This window comes from Cydia strobilella, chromosome 9 (assembly GCF_947568885.1).
Source record: "Cydia strobilella chromosome 9, ilCydStro3.1, whole genome shotgun sequence".
NCBI lineage: Eukaryota > Metazoa > Arthropoda > Insecta > Lepidoptera > Tortricidae > Cydia > Cydia strobilella.
In genome coordinates this window covers 5,774,221-5,788,955 of record NC_086049.1, presented here as the reverse complement: position 1 = coordinate 5,788,955, position 14,735 = coordinate 5,774,221, and the positions used below count along the sequence as shown (strand labels likewise).

Below are 14,735 nucleotides of genomic sequence, written 5' to 3'. Positions count from 1 at the left end.
CCTTACGTAGGTCTATTAATGTAACATGATTTGACAAAGGGAGGGGGAAGGTACTAGTACTAACGGATGTTACGTGAGTTACGTGACATAACTCTAGCTATAGGTGATTAATAATTCGCGGATGTAGGTTCAAAGAAAAGTCAAGCTGTGATAAAAAGAGCAAGCTAGGCAAACTACAGCAAACCTATAGGATACACTGGATGCGGTTTGTGTATGATTTTCCGAAGATAGAGCTTGAACAAACCAATAGCTAAAAAAATGTGAAATGCTTACCTAACGTTGTCCGGACTGAGGAAGCTCTTCTTCTCTTTTTTATACCACGTCGGTGGCAAACAAGCATACGGCCCGCCTGATGATAATCAGTCATTGTAGCCCGTGGATGGCTGCAACTCCAGAGGTGTTGTATGCGCGTTGCCAACCCATTAAAAACCTGCACACTGCACACTCCTTTTTTTGAAAAACCCCATATTATAGCCCCTCGAGAAAACCTCGGCAGAGAGCTCGATTCACAGCCGGAGCGGCCGCGGAAGGAAATTCCTGTTAAACCCCACTAGTCCTAGTGGTAGGGAGACCGAGGTAAGTTGTGACAGAGGAGAGTTGTGACATCGTCGATTTTTTGAAATCTATTAAGTAATAATAAGGTCGCAATAGCTCGCGTTTGTTAGTTCAAATTACTAGCTAACAAACGCGCACTGTTGCGAGCTCGCTAACAGTTAATTTAGATTCCAAAAAACTCACAACTCTCCAAAAAACTCAACAATGTCACAACTCACCTCGGTCTCTCTACACCCCGAAATTCAGTAAAATGTTAAAAGTATGAAAATCGGTACGATTGATCTTTAGGCCATTTGAATTAATTTGACTTGTAGAACCAAAAAAAAAAGGAGTATAGTCTTTTTTTGTATAGGAAAAATTTTTGTTCAGAAACCTATCGTGTGTGGTATCAAATGAAAGGGCTTTCTAAGCCGATTTTATAACATATCACATCATTACTTTCATACTTTACAGTCACTTTTTTTTTAATTAGAATAAAATGTCTTTTCATATTCTGTTCCGAGATATTTATTTGATAGATTGATAGATACACTGTAATAATAAAAAATAAAAAAACAATGTAAATATTTTCTAAATTGCTTTCTTAGGGTTGGATATATTATGTTAGGATATTAGGTATAACTTGATGTATACTTATTTTACAAAAAAAAATTTGAACGGTATAATACCTGGAGAATCCCAAACTTGGTATATTTTGAAAATTATTTCATCAATTCATCCTCAATTTTAATTGGAATTCTTTTGTAAAATATATCACACATGGTAGGTTTCTGAACAAAAATGTTTTTTTTTCCGATACAAAAAAAGATGACGTCATAACTCCTCTCCATTTTTTTTTGGTTTACGAGTCAAACTGATTCAAATGGCCTAAAGATCAATACTGATTTTTTTGCATACCTACATGATTTTTCATGCTTTTAACACAATTTGCAGCGTTTTTTGGCGTACCGCTAACACTACACAGTACGCGACCATTTTAGGTCCCGAACGAGGTCTCTTGATAGTCTCAATGCACTCCTGACATTAGCACCAGAGTGCGACTTGTTTGCGTGGAGATGGGCGAATGTGTGCTAGGAGTGTCCGAGGTTTTGTGAGATGATGAATGATAGGCTTTCCAGCAGTTGCATTTGATTTCTAATATGTTCTTTATTTTTATTGACTTCTAATTTTACATTTTATATATTTTGTATTTGTATACCTGTAACTAGTTTAATTATTCGGTGTATTGGCATATGCTGTGATGCCGTGTAAATATATTTAAATAAATAAATAAATATTATAGGAGGTGCTAACCTTTCTCAATTTGTAAACAATAATTATTTATTTATTGTTTAACATGTGTAATTTTAAATAAAGTTTATTAAGACTAATCGGTTTTTCATTTCATTTTCATTCTTTGCTCAGCCTTTTCCCATTTCACTTGTTCGATTCTCCTCGTCACCCTCTACCAGTTATTAAACTGTTTTAGATTTTTAATAACATAAAGGACATCCAAGTCACAGAGGATCTGTGGACTTCCTGCGAAATTTCTTAATCTTTTTTTCTATCTGGCGAAAGTTGTTTAATCAAGTTTCGAATTGATGAAGTTACTAGACTAGAGAAAGGCCTCAAGATGGCTATTTATATTTTTGCCAACCGTATTATGATCTAAAAAAGCGGACCGATTTTTCAAAAACTCTGCTGGCTGAACCCAACCTAGAATCATAGAGCCTAGAAAGTGAGTCCTGTGGAAACCGTCGTGCCGTCGTCGTTTATACAGTGATAATGTCACAGGGTCATCGCAGTATCGCTCTTCCGCTCAAATATTGTAACAGGAATATTCGAAAGGGCCTCAACTCGTCTCTTCTTTATAGAACTATCAACTAGTTTTCTAGGTACATACCTACGCAACAGAAATAAGAAATTATCTAGAAAGCCTTTATACGATAATTAAAAAAGCTGCCTTTAGGTAAGGGAAAGGGAATTTTAAAGGATAACAAACTCAGTATACTGCAAAAACATTTATTGCTCTTTCAATTGCTCATTCGTCTCTCTTCCCATTGCTAATTACTTCCTGTAGAACAAATTGCCGTCCCCTCCCCAGAGCCGCCGTCCCCCGTAACCAATGAGTTCCTGTCTTAGCCCGTTGTACTTCTTGAAGAACAATTTCTTCAGTATGCGCTTGCGTCGCTTGTCCTCTTTCAGGCAGGTCTCTAGTTTATCAGTGCATACTTCCTCCCTGTAAAAAAAGAAATGGTTTAGAGTCGGTATATAAGAATTATTATATAACAGCTGGAAGGAAATAGAGTCCAGGTTAAATTCTTTAATACTCAAGTACATTAACATGATGTGGTTCTTGATATAAATTCGGAGGCCGCCGTAAATCAACATCAGTTAAATTTATAATGAAATATGTCGGCTATTAAGAACTTTTTCTAGAAAATACGTAAGAAAATTATGCAAGCCGGTAACCCAAAATCAGACTCCTGCGGGTGCGGGTGACAGACTTACGAACACCGACGGACACGATGACGGTAGGGAAAAATTTTGTATGTAAAATGACTAATAGTATGTACCTATTAGCTTGTATTTTATTATGCAATAGGCCCCTGATGGTAAGGGTAATGGATTTTGATTTTTAATATCCGCGAAGGACAGCAACGGCTGATCAAGTGGTCAGTGTTATGGTACGGCAATTCGGCATCATGTGTGAGGGACTAACGCTCTCCAGGATCGCTGGGGTCAGTTGGTGTGTACTTTTTAGGGTTCCGTACCCAAAGGGTAAAAACGGGACCCTATTACTAAGACTCTGCTGCCGTCTGTCCGTCTGTCTGTCACCAGGCTGTATCTCATGAACCGTGATAGCTAGACAGTTGAAATTTTCACAGATGATTCTGTTGCCGCTATAACAACAAATACTAAAAAGTACGGAACCCTCAGTGCGCGAGTCCGACTCGCACTTGGCCGGTTTTTTAGGATTAAAATTAATGCCTTTGTCGGTTACATTTGTTTCACCTACATAGTTAATCGAGGATACAGTATACCAAACCAAACCAGCTACCTAGCTTACCTAAGCTAAGCAGGTTAGCTGACCAAAGTGAGAAGGTTTTTTTTTATAGAGGTCGTTAAGGGTGCCCCCGCAGGCCCCGGTGGCGGGCAGTCGATGTGGACGAAATAGTGTTGTCATCGTTAGAATAGTTAGCCCTCAACAGGTCGGTGATGACAAGCGAATACAGCGGCATATTTCTCTAATGTGCGTTGTCGATCCTTTAAAAGTTCTTGTTAACCTTTTGGACGCCAATGACGGATATACCGGCACTGCAGGTCCAACGCCAAAGATTGGTTAATCTGTCACAGATCACAGAGCAGCATAGACCTACGTGCATGTGCATAAAGTTCAATTTCAGTTTTGGCACTTCGGTGACGTGGCGTGTGAGTGACAGCTGTTGTATTTGACACGGAGGTTAAAGCATGTTAAAAGGATCGACAATAACAACGTCAACAACGTCTCTATATTTTTTGATTGTCAAGAATAGGTACATCCAGGGCCGGATGTAGGGTAGAGCGAGTGGAGCGCCCGCTCTAGGCGCCGGATGGCAAGAGGGGCGCCAAAATGGCAAATGAGAAAAAAAAAATAAGTTTTAAAAGACGCGAGTGTGACGCGGGCCCAAAATACGGTTCGTTTTGCTTTTGGGTAAAAAGCTTCAACGAAGGGCGCCAAAACCCAATTTCGCTCTACCCTGATCAAGGACTCGGGCCGGCACTGGGTACATCAAGTCTTACTTATAATTCTGGTCCAGCAGAAGTTTTATAGGTTCTGTCTTGGTGAACTTATCGGGGAGTCGCGCTCCCGGCGGCATCTTGGCCAACTCCTTCATGATGCCCATGATCGTGTTTTCCAACTGCGCCAGCTTCGGTACCATCAGTCTTCTTATAACCTGTTAAGAATGGTTAGGTACTATTAGGGCGTATGCCACAACTAGCGTAGGCGCGTTTCAGCAAATGCCCTTAAAATGTGCTCAAAAGCTTGACAATACTTCCAACACATATCACAAGCTGTAGACTTGACGTGGCTTTCCAAGGCTTATAGAATTTTACTACATGTATATTATATCTACGTTTTTTATTAGTCAATAAATCTGTGTTATATTACTAACAGCGAAGGATCTATACTAGTACCTTTCCACATCGGTTTCCTGTTTTGCACGGTGACCTAAATCTTTTACCCAAATCCATGTTAGGTAGATTCTGAATTTGAGTTATCACGTTGGATAAAGTGCCGATGGAAGTTTTATCCTCTAAAAGTGAAAAAAATGAGTTACGAGACTTACGAGGAAATTACAATATTTTTTGATATCCTTATCACTTAGGTCAGTAAAATTGACTGAGGCAATTATACGTTTACTCATATTTCTTTACGCTGGCCCTGCCATCACAATAGCTTCATTTTTAACGTGTTTTTAACCGACTTCCAAATCTCAAAAGGAGGAGGTTATCAATTCGGTTGTATGTTTTACATATTACGATGCAGGGCTAGCGATAGATACGATGACAAATTATTAAAATACTTATCCTGATTGAAACATCATAGCAAATGTATTAAACAACATTTTAGGCGCTTACCCATTTTAGCTCGTCTCGTTTTTCCTATAGGTGCTGCTCTAGCTATATCTGGTTTAGCCTCTTCCGAGGTTTTACCGGCATCTACTATTGCCACTAAAATGAACGAGCATAACGCGAAGAAATGTTTTTTGACAATCATTTTACAATCGACCACTCGTAGCTACTGCTAGGTAATAAGAGAATTTTACGGTATAAGTGAAAAATGTTTACATATTGCTGTTTATGCTGGTTTCCTTTGTAGTGTAAGGAAGTAGCCATTGAGTTTACAAAATCAAGATGAATTACAAAACATGGAACTTGATAAGAAGTTACGCAACTTTGCACAGTGCAGGTCAAAAATGGGTTTAAAGTAAAACTACCAATGAACGCTTGACCATCTTATGATAGATTCTGAGAATGATTATATAAGTATTTGTCGTGATACAATCAGACCTTGACTTGAATTTAAGTTTACCTGCATTTTATAGGTACTTAAGAGTCCGCGGCAAGCTCGGCCGAATACCACCCTTTACATACAAACGGATTTCGTTCTCATTATAAAACTACGTGTTGGATTGTAATGAAACTGCACATACAATGACATTAGATGAGGTATATTTATTTAATTATAAAAGGGCTAGATTTATGTATAGAGGACGATACTATATATATGGCTATATTGGCTATGCCTGTAATTAGTTTATTATATTATAGCTCCAGCTTATAAAACAAACGAAATACACCAAAACAAGTTTTGTAGGTATGAAATATTTAAATTCGCCGTCTTTCTTCAACTATGGTAACTGAAGCTAGAAGCTAGCTACATTACAGGCATAATTTACCTTGTCCTATTGTAAGTACAAAATTTCAGAGCAATCTAGCCAGTCGTTATAAAATGAGATCGTAAGGTACAGGGCCAGCATAGCTTGCCCTGTCAATTCCTAAAGCTATGAAGCTATGAAGTATTTCGGTGTATGGTGGCGCCGCCTAATTACTGTTTTTTGATGGACACTTTTCATACATAGAGATTTGGCTCCTTTATACATATAGTCTCCATGCTATGATGGCCCCATCCAGGGGGGGGACACTAGGAATATAGTAAGTAAAGATGGAGGATGACGGGGGCAATTTGAAGAAAGACAGAAAAATTGCGTAAAGGAGACTTCCGATTATGGAAACTACGCCACCGGATGTCACTATAAAATTGATACAATTTTAAGGCATGAATACAACATTAAGAAGGTTGCATACAGGTTGCATATACCTAGTTTGTCAAGACCTTTCTTTATTTATAATATAACTTTGCTCTCGTGTTGCCACTTCATACTTTTATTACATTTTTTTTTTATTCTGTGTAATTTTGTATGTTTTTAATGTGTAAATAATTTTATTATTTTTATTTTTGTTTTTGTTTTTGCAATTATTTTTATATTCCCTTTTTTTAACATCTTTTTCTTTCATTGTATTGTCCTGTGTATGTGCTTTATGGAATAAATGTCTTTTTTCTAATTCGAAATACATTTTAACCTTTTAGTAAAGGCCATGAACTGCCACTTCATAGTTTTATTACATTTTTTTTGTATTATTCTGTGTAATTCGAAATCCATTTTAACCTTTAATATGTTCTCACTACTGAGGTGAAAAATTATGTGTGCAACACGAGAGCAAACTTATTTTACATCTCGTGTTTTTGAGTCCTTATACATAAACACTCGCAAGAAAAACCAACTTTCCTCTCTAGTTGCACAAATAACTATTTCTTACACTTGTGATATTTATATATATTATAATATATATTTAGTATTGTATGTATGTATGCTAGTATGTATTTTATGTATTTTAATCTATAGTGTTATTTCTTTTTTAAATATTAATTTGTACATCCTGTAAGTTTGTCTATCTGGCCTGGCTATAGTTTTCCACTCATCATCTACTCGAAGGTTAGCTGGAAGAGATCCCTTTTAGGGATGTTCGCCTTTGTACTTCCATTACTATAATTTATTTCTGTAAACCTGTGTTGTGTACAATAAAGTGATTACTACTACTACTACTACTAAACACGACAATAGGGAAATTAGCCTTAATTAGGCTTAAAATTTTAATAGTGCTCAATGCAATGCCGGGAGGTTTAGATATTCTCGAAGTTAAAAATGATATACCATAATTGGCGCTCAAAAGCCATGAAAAGACTAGCTATGAAAAAGACCGAGGACATTGTGCAAAAAATCATGCGATTTGATTCCGCTAAAGCAGTGTTTTTCAAAGTGTGGGTCGCGGCCCCCAGGGGGGGTCGCGGCACTTATCCAAGGGGGGGCGAAGTTCAGCTTTGGGGGGTCGCGAAAAATTTTTAGTGGTCGTAAAGGGCCGTGACACCATAAAGTTTGAAAACCACAGCGCTAAAGACACGTGGAAGGAACTAGAGCGCATCTATGGAGGTACCTGCTTAAACAAGACATACTACCTATGCCTGAAATTCTTCAGTTACAAGATTGATCCGAATTATGACATCATTACTCATATTTTAAACAATATCTGGAGCAAACTGTGTACGGAGCTACAGAGCGTGGCGTGGCGTAGGTACCCCAAATTCTCCTAGTGTGACAATTATTGCAAAGAAAATGGATATGTGTAGAGTCAGAAGCAGGGACCGGACAACCCTTTCCGCGATAAAACCCTTTCAATGGGCGACACTTAAACACGGCTAACACATTGAAAGACTTTCCCTTTTGAACTGCAAGCCCATTCATACCCTTACCTTTGACTAACCCTTACCGCAAAGCTAACCAAAAATAAGGCTAGCTCTTAATAAGGGTTATCCTTATCTTTAAGCGCTTTTTATAAAGGTTTCCCTTTGCGTGAAAGAGACAGGATTAGTATATATCTACGGTAGTGTATGAAAAGGAAAGAAAATACGTGCCTAGTCAAAGAACGCCGCCGTCGCCGCCGACGATCGCTCGGATTCGAAGTAATGTGTGCTTTATGAACAAGGTAGATGACTTAAATTAGCACGCTTATATGCTAAAAGGGAAGCCCTTTATAAGGCTAACCCTTATAAGCAATATGCAAGGTGTTGGTGAGCGGATGATAAGGGTTTTGTAAGGGTATTTGGGCTACCGATTACTCAAATGTGGTAGCTTTATATAAGGGTTTTTAAAAGCAAAACAAAGGGTTTCGTCTGGCAAAGGGTATGGTGAGTTAAGCCTTATGCAATACCCTTATAAAACCCCGATAAGGGATAGCGGGCCGGTCCCTGGTCAGAAGCTGCAAGTGATGGATTCAACCTACTTGGTACCAACTTGGTACTCACACCTGCTCTTATTAGGTACTATCTTCGTATGCCAAATTGAAAGCAATAAAAATACTTACTTTACTATTATGTTTTTGTTAAATTAATTCCACTCTTTAAAACCTTTTCTTCATAATTAGGTCTACTTGGACGGTTTACGAGTCTTTTTTTTGCTTGATATCTTTTAATCAAAAATATTTTATAAGTTACAAGAAATCAAACAAAAAATTGACTTGTAAACCGCCCAAGTAGACCTAATATTATGCAGGACGAAAGTACACGTACGGATGCATATGTAGATGTGCACGCACACATACATAGTAGTTTCGGGAGCAAATCAATGGTGCTTTGAAATGAGTTTCCACAAAATGCTTCAAGAGGGCTCTCTTTACCTATTATACTTACTTTACTCTTTGGCCCCATCATAGCCCCATCTCTGCAACCCTTTGACAGGTTGCCAACCAACCCCATTAGATCCACACTCGCGATCGGACCCGATGTCGGGCCCGAGGTTGGGCCCGAGCACTATGCGCTATAAGTATGTTTGTCGAAGTACTGTCTCATTTCAAACATAGGGAGAATCATACTATCTTTGTCTACACTAGTACTAGCACCCAAAAGAAAAGGATGAGCTGGATGAGTATAGTTTTTTTTTGCTCATATTTACTGACAATTTGGTTTGAATATGAGGTATAGACATATATATATAGTGTTTACAATTTATGTTACAGACGGCCGCACTGGACCTTGGTGCGGTCTGGCGCATGTTCGATCGTGTGTAAGGCGGTGCGCCGTACGTATGCTCAAAAGGGCCCTCCACACTCGTGCGCGAATGTGTGGAGTCTAGTCCGCTAATCAGCGAAATCGACTCCACACTCGCGTTCGCAGCTTCGCGCCGCGTAGTCTGGAGTTGGTCTGGAGCGAGCTAAAGATAGATATAACTCCGTAATAGATGGATACAGTCTAAGGAAAAAACGTGCCTCGAAAATCAAGAAAATTTGATACTCGTTCAGAGGGCGCTACTAGTTTTGGCCAACTGTCGTATAGATGGCGTTGACGGTTTCGTTTGTTATTTAACAATTTTAACGCATATCAGTGAAAGAACATGGGTCAAAATCATAAAAATAATTAATGCACATAAAAAAATATTTATCCATATTTAAATACATTTTATAGTATTTTTATAAATCTTCATTTTTAATTTTAAAGTGTATCGACAGATGGCAGTGAATTTACTGGGGTTACAAAATTTACTATGACAGTACCGCTCTAGTATAAGTTACTCTATGGTATTCTCTAGCATAGCCAAGTATGGATGGTAAAGAAAGGATCGCAATCTCTTATGGCAGAATTGTTGTAAAAGTGACCAGCTTTCAGATGTAAATAATAGTTCCAAATCTCTCCGGTGGCGCTAGGTAGGCTCTGAGACCAAAGAGTATTGTAATATAGGAGACTCTATGACATGAACCATAGAGGTATAATAATGTAGAGATGAAATGGGGGAGGGGCAACGAATAACCCGACCAAAATACGTAGGTTGTTTCTGGTATGTTGTCAGGAATGTTAAAACGTGTTTTTAATTGTGTCGCATTGCGTATGTTCTGTCCCTCACGGTCGCACAGGTGCACATCTATATAAAATACTAGGTGTATGGTCTAGGTACTTCAGTGCATGGTGGCGCCGCCTATTTACTGTTTTTTACGGTCACTTTTCGATACATGAAGATTCATTTCCTTACCTCTACCTTCCATATAGCCAAGGCATTCTCTGGCACAGAAAAGGGCGTGAAATTCAAATTTTCTATAGCAGGTCAGCCCTTCGCGCCTACATTTATTTAATTTACCGTTGCAAGTCGAACAAACAATTTGGGTGTGTTCGATTTTAATTCCAATTACTACCATGTCCGGTAGTCCGATGTATGGATGGTAATGGTATAGAAAGGATGCCAATCTGTTATGGCAGAATTGTTGTAAAAGTGACCGCTTTCAGCTTTAAATAATAGTTCCTAATCTCTCCGGTGGCGCTAGTTAGGCTCTGGGACATGAGTATAACATGAACCAACAAATAACCCGACCAAATTACGTAGGTTGTTTTTGGTAGTATTTCGATGTATGGTGGCGCCGCCTAATTACTGTTTTTTGATGGACACTTTTCATACATAGAGATTTGGCTCCTTTATATAGTCTCCATGGTCCGATGGGCCTGCACGCGTCAGACCAACTGACAAGTAATAATAATAATGGTACACCTCGTACCCGAAATTCAAAATGTAGGCGCGAAAAGTTGACTTCCCATAGAAAATTTGAATTTCGCGCCTTTTCTACTGACGAGTTGGGTGTTTTAGTATTAATGAAGTGGAATCCAGACGGGATGATCAAATCAACCGGCTTGATCAGAAAGAAATTGGCGTCAATCTCCAATTTAATTATTTCACCAATTTTATTTTTATGGTGATATTTGAGCGCTCTAAATAAAATAAAAATGCCCCCAAACGCGAATACGAGAGTCACAAATTGGTATTCACGTCCGCACCGTCCGCACCTCCATTTTATCGGTAATATCGTAGTCTACGCGTCGCGAAGCCGCGAACGCGAGTGTGGAGTCGATTTCGCTGATTAGCGAACTAGACTCCATACTCGCGTTTGCGGCTTTGCCGCGTTACGTCCTCCTCCACGTATATGGAGCAGTGCGTTACGGAGCAGACAGTGTGAAAGAATAGAAAAGAAAAATAGAAGAATAGAGAATAGAAAATAAAGAATACCTTCTATTTTCTACCGACTGGCTGTATGGCAACTTTCCTTTGCCTAATACAAAAATGTCAAATAAATACAAATAATATAACCTCAAAATCCTCTCAAGTCAAAGTCAAAATATTTCAGAAATTATCCAAACAAACTTTACTTCGTCTGAAAACTAAATATTATGAAGTACTTTTGATTAATCTTGGTAATTTTAAAGACAATGGATAATAACATTGTAAATAAATGTAAACATAATAATGTTGATGAAATTAGAGAGACTGCGGACAAGAATGAACTAGAAGAAACAAAGGACATTCTTAATGGATTATCAAAGTTTGATTTTCATATATCAGAAGACTTTCAAAACATTACAGAAATCGACTTCAGCAAGAAAAACCTTGAAAAAATTGATGATGGTACAGCTTTTCCTCCATGTTTGCGCTGTTTAAATTTGTCACACAATAAACTTCTTGAGGTTCCGAAGATTGTTATGGACCATAAAAAATTGCAAGCATTAGATATTTCTCACAACGCAATACAGTATTTCAACGAAACTCCAAGCTTCTGTCACGAAATAGAAAATCTCAATATCTCCAGCAATGACTTAAGGTGCCCTCCACTATGGATATGGATAAAATTTCCAAGGAACCTGTCTAGATTAGATATTAGTTGTAATACGCATATAGCAGAATTGTTAAATGGATATATTGATGAGCTTCTGCAATACAACACTCAGCTCACACATGTAACATTATATAATTGTAGGTTAGGTAAGTATTTAAGATTCCTTGGCACTTTCCCGAATGCAAAAGACCTTGTACTCGGAACTCCGGATTGGAGCTGTTATTCTGCAAACCACCTGCAAGAGCTACCATGCCAAGGTCTCAACAAATGCTGTGATATTCAAAGACTAATCTTAACTAATACCCATATATACACTATCACTCCACAAATAAACATGTTTCAAAATTTAATAGAAATAAATTTGTCTCAAAACAACCTCAATGGGTTACCAACTGAATTCTGCGAGTTAGAAAACCTAGAGATCTGTATATTGTCTTTCAACAACATATTGTATGTACCTGATAATATAGTCAAGTTAAAAAAATTAACCACCCTGTGCTTAGCAGTGAATGAACTTTGCATGATACCTGAGAACATAACGGACCTCACTAACTTGAAGGTCTTAGATTTGTATGACAACAATATATCAGAGTATCCTGAAGACATTAGGAACATATCAGAGCTTGATTTGGCACAAAACTACTTTGAAGAGCCTGATGATGATGATTATTTAGAAAGGAGAGGGAAATTGAGACTTTATAACTCCGACCGATTGAACGGGAGGTAGGCATCTTTTATTCTATTGTTTTTATTTTTACATACATACCATTTTTTCATATTAAGTATAAATGTTGTAACTTATTTGCAGAAAATTCGAAATGGAACAGCCTGAGAGTGAACATTCTCCAGACGCAACTGATGATGAAGAACTAATCAAAAGCTTAAATGAAAAAAGTAGCTCAGATGGAGGTAAAATAAGATTATTATTAGTAAATGTGACGTTTTCAAGTAAAAGGTACCACATTGTCGCTTACCATAAGGACGTAATTTGCTAGTATCTTTATATGAATAACACAAGTGTCCTTGTGGCAAGCGACAAAGTGGTACCTTTTGCTTGAAAACAACACAAATAAGGAATTTAATTTAATATTGTGACAATGCATTGTCCGAAACATATGTCTGTCCTTTTCTGATATAGAAGCAAAATGTTTAGGCTTTGGTTGATTTCTATGTACAATAGTTTATTTGCTTCAAAACATAAAAACATAAATATATTTTTCAGAACCAAGAAATGCACCACCAAGCTCTCCTGAAGATTGGGACTCTGATTCCTACTGGGAACCATACAACATACAGTACCAGCGCCCAAAAGGCATGCCATGCTGGATATCCTTCGTAAAGAGAGCCATGGACAATGGTAACCTGTGCCCATCAGACCACCACACTGCGCCTGTGATGTGCTGTCCGACGCCGGAGTATGAGTCTGATGGACAATTCAATGATTATTCTGAGGATGATAGTTGATCTTTTCACTAGGGGCACAGAATAAGTAATCCATACTAATATTATAAATGCGAAAGTGTGTCTGTCTGTCTGTTACCTCTTCACGCTTAAACCGCTGAACCGATTTAGTTGAAATTTGGTATAGAGATAGTTTGAGTCCCGAGAAAGGACATAGGGTAGTTTTTATCCCAGAAACTATGGTTCCCTTTAAGGGGGCGAAAAGGGAAGGGGGGGTGGAAGTTTGTATGTGAAATTGATAAAAAGCAGATTGGATAAAAAATTAGCTACCCAAATTACTAACTACGCAGACGAAGTAGCTTTCAAAAGCTAGTAGTATTATCATACAGACCGGCCACGCACCGCCTCGCCCCGATTCGCATTACCTCGCTACGCGACAGCAGATTGCCGACCGCTCAGTACTGGTTTTAAGCAACATACACAATGACGCATGCCGCGTGTACAGACGTGCCTTTCACACATAGAAACGCAAGTGATTTTTGATGTATAGCGTGTCCGCCCTGTGATTTAAAGGGTCAACTACCATAGGTAGACCTTATGTCTTTGCAGTAAGGTTCAGGAATTTTCAGTTAAAAGTGTGGACTATGGTGCCTCATTCTGCATGAAGCTCACATTCACTGCCAGCGACCCTCGGGCGGGTTTTCTGTTCGTAGGCGGTTTTCGCTACATACGGTTTTTCCCGTCTTATCGGCTACGCGCGTAGCTCGCGCTGGGAGTGATTTGTTAAAAATAATTTTGATGTAGGTTACAGCATGAAAGGTTTTGAGTAACGAGATGTGAAAGGTTAAAATCCAAGTGAGAAACATGTAATTTATATGTATAAGGCCTGTTGGAGTTATAAGGCCAAAATAATAAGGGTTTTACGCTTAGCTCTTCATATTATTTATTCTAACTGAATTATAGTACTATATTTACCATATCTTGTATGCAAAAAGCTTATTCGTTTGTTAGTTTTATTATTATTAATATTATAGATAGGATAGTTAAACCAATTTACGGTACGAATACTCGTTGATTGAATAGGAAGGTACTTGTATCACAAGTTGGTGATAACTTTCGGATATATGGCTTCAACTGCGATCAATAGAAAGGTACACAAATGTAAACAAGTATTATGTAGGTAAAGTATCTTTAAAACAATATTTTACTTGGCGACGTTTCTTACGTTAAAACAATATTTTACGTGACGACGACTTACCTCGTTTCACGCAAAATAGGCACATTGGATGTCGAGTTGCGGAAAATGCCCAGCAAAACTAACTAACTAACTAACTACTTGGCGACGAAGTAATATTTTTTCAACTTCATGTGTCTAAACTAAATAGTAATTTACCAGCACATAATACCTACGCTACGCACAATAAGATATTTTACACTAGCATGCCAAGTTAAGCATGAAGCATGTAGACTCTCAGCTTGGCACTCATATGATCCTCATATTGTCCCATAGAAAGTAATACTTACATATAATTTGATTAGTAGATTGA

The 14,735-nt window shown here is 38.1% G+C and overlaps 2 protein-coding genes across 2 annotated transcripts; one reads left to right on the top strand and one right to left on the bottom strand.

The window, feature by feature from the left end:
* Nucleotides 1–2,582: 2,582 nt before the first annotated feature.
* Nucleotides 2,583–5,361, bottom strand: LOC134743878 (uncharacterized). Its single transcript, XM_063677508.1, has 4 exons — nt 5,158–5,361; nt 4,714–4,832; nt 4,318–4,472; nt 2,583–2,773 (listed from the first exon to the last, which is right to left on the bottom strand). Exons 1-4 carry the CDS (start codon nt 5,294–5,296, stop codon nt 2,602–2,604), a joined length of 585 nt encoding a protein of 194 aa, XP_063533578.1. The 5' UTR covers nt 5,297–5,361; the 3' UTR covers nt 2,583–2,601.
* Nucleotides 5,362–11,500: 6,139 nt separating this feature from the next.
* Nucleotides 11,501–14,399, top strand: LOC134744132 (uncharacterized). The gene is made up of 4 exons (XM_063677829.1): nt 11,501–11,579; nt 12,347–12,510; nt 12,596–12,696; nt 13,010–14,399. The coding sequence occupies exons 1-4, from the start codon at nt 11,574–11,576 to the stop codon at nt 13,249–13,251; spliced, it is 513 nt and encodes a 170-aa protein (XP_063533899.1). The 5' UTR covers nt 11,501–11,573; the 3' UTR covers nt 13,252–14,399.
* The last annotated feature ends 336 nt before the right edge of the window (nt 14,400–14,735 follow it).

Bases quoted from the DNA above. Each gene is read 5' to 3' on its own strand.
- LOC134743878 (XM_063677508.1), bottom strand. From the start codon at position 5,296: ATGATTGTCAAAAAACATTTCTTCGCGTTATGCTCGTTCATTTTAGTG. The intron at 4,833-5,157 runs GTAAGCGCCTAA...TTTCACTTTTAG, and splicing joins AACGAGACGAGCTAAAATGG to AGGATAAAACTTCCATCGGC. The intron at 2,774-4,317 runs GTAAGACTTGAT...CTTTTTTTACAG, and splicing joins CTGCTGGACCAGAATTATAA to GGAGGAAGTATGCACTGATA.
- LOC134744132 (XM_063677829.1), top strand. The intron at 12,511-12,595 runs GTAGGCATCTTT...ACTTATTTGCAG, and splicing joins TCCGACCGATTGAACGGGAG to AAAATTCGAAATGGAACAGC. The intron at 12,697-13,009 runs GTAAAATAAGAT...TATATTTTTCAG, and splicing joins AAAAAGTAGCTCAGATGGAG to AACCAAGAAATGCACCACCA.